A 9,070-nucleotide genomic window follows, 5' to 3' on the forward strand; every position below is an offset into this window, starting at 1 on the left:
TGCCCTGCGATTGGTTGGTGACCAATTCAGGCTCTCACCCGAAGATGGCTGGGGTAGGCTCCAGCACGCCCGCGACCCTTGTGAGAATAAAGCGGTACGGAAAATGGATGGATGGATGTTTTGGGATCATAGATTGTGGTATATTTATGGTTTAAAACATTATAGGCAATTACAAACATTTTTAGGGGGAGTGTCAATTACTTGCGGATGAAAACATTAAGCAATAAAACTTCAAAGTAATAGGGCGCAAAATAAATAAAATTTATTACTGTATGACCTTTGCCACATTCGTATTAAGAGGCATCACTATTTCAAATGTGTCACCATATTTTGTTTCCAGTGTACTCTATTTACTTCTTAGAATGTGACAACTGCATTAAAGTACTGTTTAATTGGATTATTCCTAGATGTAACTCTGACACACATTATTCTGCAAACTTGGCATGTTTTGCGTGTTCAAACATCACTCGAGGGGCTTCTTTAAATGAGCAGCATGCTGTTAAACATTGGCCCACGCTCGGCCCGAATCAATGAGAAAACAACACTGGGTAATTGGCTGCATCGATCACCTCGTGTGGCCTACAAAGTTATGCCGAATCTACGCTCGCTCCACAATATGTGCCAACTACACGACCCTATCAATAGCCGTGTGCCCTTTAAACCACTGGCGTCGGTGTTCAATATGGTCTAACTTAGTTCCCAAAAAGAGACAGGAAGTCAGTTGGGCCCCAGCTGTGCAGCCGCTACCGCTGGCCTGCTGCTCTGCATTCTCAGCATTTTTCCCCCCATAATCAATGCCCCAATTTTATATTGCAAAATCCCAGTCAGCAGTACTACTGTGTGTGTGCTGGAAGCTCAGCAACACATACTGCTTTAGATCCAGTTCCTTTTTTTCAGAGACGTGTTGCACAAACAAGGAGGAGTATCCCACAGCTTCCGCTTAATCTCTTTATCCTTAAAACTCACTCCTGCCTACTGTCCACTTCACAAGCATGCATCAAAACCTTAAAGAAGCCACTAAGTTACAAGGAGTATTCGGGACACACTGAAATAATACAAATAGTTCCAAATGACAAGAATAGAGATGAGATAATGTTACAAAAAATGTTGGAGACAAGTTATTTTCGGACAGTAACAAGTTAAATTAATTAAAAAAGTCAATGTTATGTGAGGTTTTTTTTTTCTTTTTAATAAAAAGTTCCAAAGTTACACAAATGATTAATCAATACACTCTTTTGTTTTTTGTTTACAGTAAACGTCAAAAGAAGCCTCTTTTTGAAGAAATGTTCACAATCTGTCAAACTGCGCCTTGATATGGAGTTGAGTTCGCTGCCACCATTTCGCACTCGCAGTATCTCAATTTTTTTTCTCGGGAATCAAGGCCAAAAAAAAATTGACGAGCGACGCCTACTTATTTTGAAAAACCCATAAGTCAAGTGCTCATGCGGCGTTGGGGAGTAACTAATCACATGTAATGTGATTATGTAATTTAGTTACAAAATGTATATGACTGTCCTCCATTACATTACTAGGAGAAAATTTTCTTTTGAAAATTTCCATGATTACAATGTTAGTTACATTAGTTACAAGAGGCGGCACAGTGGGCGACTCGTTAGAGTGTCAGCCTCACAGTTCTGAGGACCCGGGTTCAATCCCCGGCCCTGCCTGTGTGGAGTTTGCATGGTCTCCCCGTGCCTGTGTGGGTTTTCTCCGGGCACTCCGGTTTCCTCCCACATCCCAAAAACATGCATGAATTGGAGACTCTAACTTGCCCGTAGGTGTGACTGTGAGTGCGAATGGTTGTTTGTTTCTACGTGCCCTGCGATTGGCTGGCAACCAGTTCAGGGTGTACCCCGCCTCCTGCCCGATGACAGCTGGGATAGGCTCCAGCACGCCCGCGACCCTAGTGAGGAGAAGCGGCTCAGAAAATGGATGGATGGATGGATAGTTAGTTACAAGAGGCGCTACTGCACTGACATTTTTTCCTACAAAAGTTGACACTTGTGATTGGCTCTCTGCTCACATGCCATTCTGCCGTAGTCTCAAACGTGACATTTTTTTCCAACTATGACCTCGACGCACCACCTTGTGGTGCAAACTATTAGTTCGTCTGAGGTTTTGAAAAGGTTAGACTCATAGTTAAACTTTTGAACACACAAAATGACATCTTAATATTTTTTACTTTATATGGAAGATTATATCTGGGTTGTCATATGAAGAGAGATTGTCCAAATTGTGCACATTTTGTCATTAGGTCAACATGGTATGGTATGGTGGTTTTCCACATGTTGTAAACATATAATGCAACAAAAAAAGATATATTGTTATGTATTTACATTCCATTATGTTTTGTTAACAGTGTAATATTTTTGTAAAGAGCAAAATATGTGGTTAATTCTAAAATAATCTGTGGTTTTAATGCAATTTTTAGAGGAAACATCCAAGGGTCCAGTTGATGCATTCATTCAACAAAAAAGTAATCAAAATGTAATAAAGTGTAATTAGTTGTAATACTTTGAGAAACTAATTGAAATAGTTAAACTACTAACTTGTAATTGTAACCAACTACATTTCCAAAGTAATCTTCCCAACACTGCATAATACTCAGAATAATTAGCACTATTCTCATGAAATAAGTCTTTATTCTGGGAATATAATGACTATTTTCACACTGATGATGGAACTCCTGAACATCTGTCACAACAACAGCATTTCATCCATCTTATTTTACGACACTATTCTATATTTACAAGACAAACAGGTAGTTGTAAATGTTAATAATTCCATGAATCTCTCATGCACTGCTAAAACTGGGTGATTTATTGCCACCAATTTTATGACATATTGCAGATGCATTCCTGTCTTTTTGGACAAACTGAGACATGCACGAATTCTATACAGAAGTCCTTGTTTTGCTTTTTTCACAATATAATTCACAGAAGAGGATTAAATGCATTTTGACAGGCCTTAGTCAAAACGTTGACATGCAAAGCAGATTGGAGACGTCTTTATAATGCACTTTAGAGCCAGTCACATGTAAAACTGGAGCCATTTACCTGCTAGCTAGCTCACATATGACATGGATTCCAATGCAGTAAATGTTTTTTTTTGTTTGTTTGTTTTTTTTGTTTTTTTTAAACAACACCCACGTCAATAACACCCGTATGCGAGTATGTAGAGAGACTAACAAGCCAAACGTAACAAAAACATAAAGGCGAAAAAGAGGTGTAATGTGTTTGTATTAACCTGCTTGCGCGCAGCACTTCCACCGTGTGGGCAGAGCCCCCACAGCCAGCCCCACATTGGAGGCTCCGAAGGCGGGGGAGAGGCTTAGCCACACTCCCGCTAACACTCTCCGTAAATCCCTCTCGCGAACGTTTTTTTATTTATTTATTTATTTATTTTAGGCAGCTTCAAAGGACGAGAAGACACCACCTTGGGACGGGGGGTTTACTCACCGAAAACGCGTCCACGTCCGTGGCAGCCATGGTGCGGAATGTGCGGTGTTTGGGCGTGCTGAGGCGGATTGAGTGATTGGGAAGTGGGGGGAGAAAGGGAAGCTGCCCTCGTCGCTCGCTTGATGCTGCTCGCCTGCTGCTGACATAAAAGAGGAAGGACAGGCAAGAGTACTACCGCACACGTCACTCCTGCGTCGTTTCGACAAGCCAATTCCCTCCACTTCCGCCTTGAGTGTTACACACACCCCTTCAAGTACTTAATTCACATTAAAAACAACTCATTTAAAACAGAAATAAATTTAAGTTATACGCGTCTTCAATTAATCTTTATTTATCTTACAGTAACTCATTTAAAACAATACACGTGGTTTTGCTGATTGATTTTTGGGCGAAGCAGTGCACGTTCTTTCGACGCCTTCCGCTGACATCTTTGGACGGGACGCTGTCAGCGGGTCCGTCCCAACATGGCGGCTCGTCGGGAACTTCCCACTCCTCGTCCAAAAAGAATGTGACGATGCTGCTTGCTGCAAGCCACGACAGGAGCTGGACAAAAATGTGTGTCACTAGTGGACATATCAACAAGAACTCTGCGCTGTTTACAAAATGTATCGCTTTCAATTGTATTGACATGTTTTCGACTGATCAATAAGGTCACACGCCAATAGTATGGTCTCAAAATGCACCTCAATGGCGACTTCATTAGGCACACCTGCACAATGCAGGTCCATGTTTTGATTGACACTGTCAAAGAGGCATTCGTTTAAGTATTTTATGTTTGCTGTGGTTCCAAACTGGTGTTTCTAACATCTTTTGAAGACTTAAATTCAGCTCTCATGTTGGAGCTCATTTTTATATGGTGCAGGTGTTCCCAATGTTGTGGACGTGGAGCGTGGATGTGCTCCAACAAAATCCTTTTTAAAAAAAATAAAAAAAAATTTTAAGTATTCTCGAAATCTCTTTGATCCACGATAGAGACGAGATTTTTTTTAAATTAAAAAAAAGTTGCTACACTACTAACATTTGAGAGGTTATTTTTATTTTTTATTTAAAAAATAAACATTGGGATTTCGTATTTAGTTCGATACGTTTTAGTTTGAAAATGTGCACTTAATTTAATTATTTTTACTGCTTTAGATATTAAATATCAACATGTTTTATTCATTTTCATGAATTAAAGTCTTGTGTTTTTCTTGTATAAAATTAAAAGGTTAGTTTAATTTGTATTCATTTCAAAACAGTTTGCTTTTATTTTGATACACCTTCGATATTTGTATTGTTTCCTTTTAATTGTGAATTTACCTTTTTTACTTGAATGCATCTTGTCAATTTGAAAGGTTTTCGTTGTATTTAATTTTTTTTTTTATCAAAAAAAGGAAAGTTGTGATTTTGAAGTGAAGAATAGAAGTTGCAATGTCAAAGAAGAAAAAAAAAGTTGTACAGTATTCCCTTGCTTGCATGTAAAGTTGCGCATTCAAACGACGTCACATAAAGACGCAGGTAGGCAGCAGCAGCAGCAGGAGGAGGAGCCGGTCAAGGTGCACTGACAGCGCCACAGGAAAGGAAGACTCGTCCTCGCTTTCATTTATTTCCTTCGAGGGGGGAGAAAGATGTCTTTGAGCCGAGAGAGCGTTGTCTCCGTGCTCGTGTCCGCGGGCGGCCGTGTGAGCAAAGCCAAGCTGCTGGCGAGCTTTCGAGGCGCGCTCGAGTGCGACGACCGCGACGAGAAGGCTCGCAACAGGGAACTCTTCAAGAGCCTCGTCAACAGCGTCGCGTACGTGAGCCGGGACGACGACGGCGTGCCGTACGTGCTGCTCAAGAAGGCCTACAACCGCCGCACGGGGACACAGCAGGACGAGGGACAGCCTGCAGGGACGGCGAGCTGTGCTGGAAGGGAACAGGGAGGCAAGCAGGAGCAGGAGTGTCCACCTGAGAATGTCGAGGACTCCAAGAGTTGCGCTGGACATGAGCAGGGAGGGAGCCTGCAGACAGGTGAGCAAAGTCAACCTGAGACTGGGAGATTTTGTGGAGAGGAACAAGAAAGTGAGCAGGAGCAGTGTCCACCTGAGACTGCAAGACGTACCCTGGAGGAACAGGAACATCGTTGCCAGACGGGGGAACAGCAGAAGGGTCCGATTGTTACTGTTTTGAACACAAAAAGACTTCCTGGACAGGAACAGGATCAGTGTCCAAAGAAAAAGGAACAGGGTCAATCTGAGGATGTTGTGAATGCACAGAGACGTGAGAGACAGGAACAGAATTGCGAGCTGCAGCGGGGCCCAACTGAGACTGTTCTGGATGTTCAGAGCCATGCTGAGGAGCAGTGTCTTCAGACAGGTGATCTGGAGCAGGGTCTATCTGAGACTGCTGTGAATGCAAAGAGACATGCTGGACAGGAATGGGAGAAGAAGAAGCAGGACCCGAAGAGATCTGCTCAAAAGGAAGAGCAAGAGAGCTTACAGACAGGTGAGCAGGGGAAGGGTCTACCTGAGTCCAGAGGGAACTCAAAGAGCAGAGCTGAACAGGAACAGGGACGCACAGAACATCTCTCTCCTTTCGAGCTAGCCTTGCAGAGGAGCAAATGTTCCGACATGAGAATCAAGCAGAGCCAGAATGTGGAGGTGGCTCCAAAACCATATGCTTTACCCCTGAGGATGCCCCCCACGAGCAGGGCCGAGTTCCCCAAACAGAAACCCGACCTGGACGAGCCCCCCAAAGTGGATCCCTTACGAAGCAAAGCGAAGCCTGCCAAGGTGTCTGACGAGTCCAGAATCCCGTCGGCGGTGCCGCTGGAGCCGTCGGAGCACGAGTGGTTGGTCAAGTGCGCATCGGGCCACTGGAGCCAGGTCTACGGGCTCCTCCTGAGGGACCGCCAGCTGGCTGACAAGCGAGACTTCATGTCGGGGTTCACCGCCCTGCACTGGGCAGCCAAGTGCGGCAACAGCGACATGCTGGTAAAGATCCTGGACACGTCCCGGGAGGGCGGCGCGGCCGTGGACATCAACGCCAGGACCCACGGTGGCTACACGGCCTTGCACGTGGCCGCCTTGCACCGGCAAGACTACGTGGTGGCCATGCTGGTGGGTGAGTACGGCGCGGACGTGAGGGTCAGGGACAACGACGGCAAGAGAGCGTACCACTACCTGCACTCGGATGCCGCGCAGAGTATCAGAGAGATGTTGGGTGAACCCAAATCTCAGCAAGCCCCCCACAGACCTGAGGAGGCTGAGATTTTCCCGGAGCTGTCCAAGGGTCTGCATTCCATAAGTCGTTTGTTCCAGCCACACCTGTCGGCCCAACGGAAGAAGCCCAAGCAGAGGCCCGCCTTCTACTCGCTGGGGGACGACCCCCAGGACCAACGACACGACGACGCCTTCAGGCAACGACTTGCTTCGGACGCTTTTGCATGGAGTCCCTTCTAGTAGATGAATCCTTGCATAGTCGCTGTTCAGCATTCATGTATTAGAATTTTTGTGCTCAGGCCAAAACCATCTCTAATATAAAAAACATTATTTTAGTGCCATCTTGTGGCATCTTGGTGTCAAGGAACTATGTTGAAGTGAATCCTCGCATATTCACGGTTCAGGATTGGTGAATTTGCCTATTTTCCGATTTTGGGGGAAACCCCTAATTGAGTATGATGCCCATTCCTATTGTTTTTGTTTCTATATTTTTTTTTATTTAATAAGTTATTTTGACAAAATAAACACAAAATCGTAGCGGTGTTGGAAAATTAGGCAGAACATTAAAAATATCATAATATAGTAACGCGAAAAGAATCCCAATGACATCGTGACATACCGTCTGTTGTTAATTTCCAACGCATCGATTATCGCACAAACAGAGTATCCTGATACTAATGGCAAAGTGTCGTGAGATTGTATTATAATACAGCATCGATACGCTACCGTTAAATATCAATATTTGTATTAAGAAAGTAAAGGTACAGGTTTAGTTTGAGTAACTATGGTATTAATAGAAGCATCCCATGATAATATATATACAGTATATTATTATTATTTTGTCATGCTCAATGAACCTGGAAGTAGCCTGCTAACAAAAACACTTATTTTGCACTTTAGTGCCTTTCCTGAGGTCTGCGGATATGTTATTATTATTATTAATCAGTTTATTTGAAAGGGGACAATGCAATTTCATAAAACACATGAAATACACATGGTTAAAAAAGCCAGAATTAGCCAGAAGGCTAGTTTACATCTGTAGTCCCCTGGCCATGATGTAAAAAAGCAGTAAAATACATCTACAAGACAATATAATACAGGATACATAATCAAAGACTTACTATACTATTAAGAGAGAATAAAACCACAAATCATTTGATCATAAAAAAAAAAAACATCATAACATACTTGTCTTTTAGTGTTGGCAGCTATAGGTGTTAACTAGCCACATTTTCATTTTTTTTTGTGTGAAGGCCTTGTATGTTGTAAGCAGTGTGACTTACATGTGAATGTGATTCAGCAGTGATTCACATGGCTCTACTCAAGGTGTTTCACAGTTAGTCATTGTCCCTGAAGGCATCGTCTCCCTGCAGCCACGTGTGATATTACAAATGAAAGGGATCTGTCGGAACGTAACTTAACGTGACGTAAATACCTACGCCAAGGATGTTGTTGGGGCATGGGACAAGGAAGAAGCCATGATATATCGTTTTGGTCATAATTTATTGGTAAATAATAACAAGGCATATGCATTACGCGGGAGACTATGAAGGTGAAGATCCAAATTACGATTGTTGTGCCAATCAATAAACGACTCTCCATTTTTCTTTGTTTTATATGTTTCTTATAGGTTTGTTGGGATTGATGGAACGTGATGAACGTTAAATAATTGAATTTTCAATATTTCTATATTTTTGTATTTTTATTAGATTTTTTTATTATGTAAATCTCAAATTCAGTTTTTAAAATTAAATAAATCAATTGCTATGCTTTTATCAGTAATAATAGCAATTTAATATTTAACACTTCACTATCACTTTTTACAAATCAAATTAATTGCAACATTCAGTAAATTCAGGCGACAATAATTTGTATCTTTCAATATTTGTGATACTACTAATTATTAATGCATGTACTTCATTATTTTAATTTCAAATAAAAATAAATACAAATATTACATTATTGCAATATCAAATTCAAATGATTAACAATTAAAATGCTTTTTATCAAAACAATTTAATGTTTTGATTTATTTTTATGTACAAGTATTTTTGGATCTAAATGAAAAATAAAATGTATTTTTCTTTGGAATTGAAAAATCTCAAGTTCCAAAAGAAGTTCAGCAGAAATAAAAGAGAATAGTGTGGTTGGATTTATTAAATAAAATAATCTTTCTTCCTCCTGCTCTTATGGTTAAGGTAATTGAAATATCAGATAGGCCCGAGTAGATACATATTTGCGGTCGAGGTAAAAGCACTGAGCTCAACAACAAGACAAAAACGTCTCATGGCGTGAAAAAAGCCTTAAATCCTGAAGATAATGTTAACGTGTGCAGCTTCAAATGCTTCATAGCTGTGATGTGTGCTGGCTTGTGTGAGGTGAAAGGCAACATTCCTGCTGCTGGACATGTTTTTCATTATTACCTGAGGCCCT

At 41.7% G+C, this 9,070-nt stretch overlaps 2 protein-coding genes across 5 annotated transcripts in view; one reads left to right on the forward strand and one right to left on the reverse strand.

Moving 5' to 3' along the window:
• The window catches only part of septin8a (septin 8a), a 40,881-nt gene extending 37,261 nt beyond the window's left edge, over positions 1-3,620 (reverse strand). For all 4 annotated transcript variants that reach the window (XM_061703473.1, XM_061703472.1, XM_061703474.1 and 1 more), the window contains exon 1: positions 3,459-3,620. In XM_061703473.1, coding sequence (XP_061559457.1) covers positions 3,459-3,488 — 30 coding nt within the window. In that variant the 5' untranslated portion in view covers positions 3,489-3,620. The remainder of the gene's footprint in view (positions 1-3,458) is intronic.
• Positions 3,621-4,980: 1,360 nt separating this feature from the next.
• On the forward strand, positions 4,981-8,224 carry LOC133416040 (uncharacterized). Its single transcript, XM_061702665.1, has one exon. It carries the CDS (start codon positions 5,066-5,068, stop codon positions 6,875-6,877), a length of 1,812 nt encoding a protein of 603 aa, XP_061558649.1. The 5' UTR covers positions 4,981-5,065; the 3' UTR covers positions 6,878-8,224.
• Positions 8,225-9,070: the final 846 nt, after the last annotated feature.

The sequence above is a fragment of the Phycodurus eques genome, chromosome 17 (genome assembly GCF_024500275.1).
Source record: "Phycodurus eques isolate BA_2022a chromosome 17, UOR_Pequ_1.1, whole genome shotgun sequence".
NCBI lineage: Eukaryota > Metazoa > Chordata > Actinopteri > Syngnathiformes > Syngnathidae > Phycodurus > Phycodurus eques.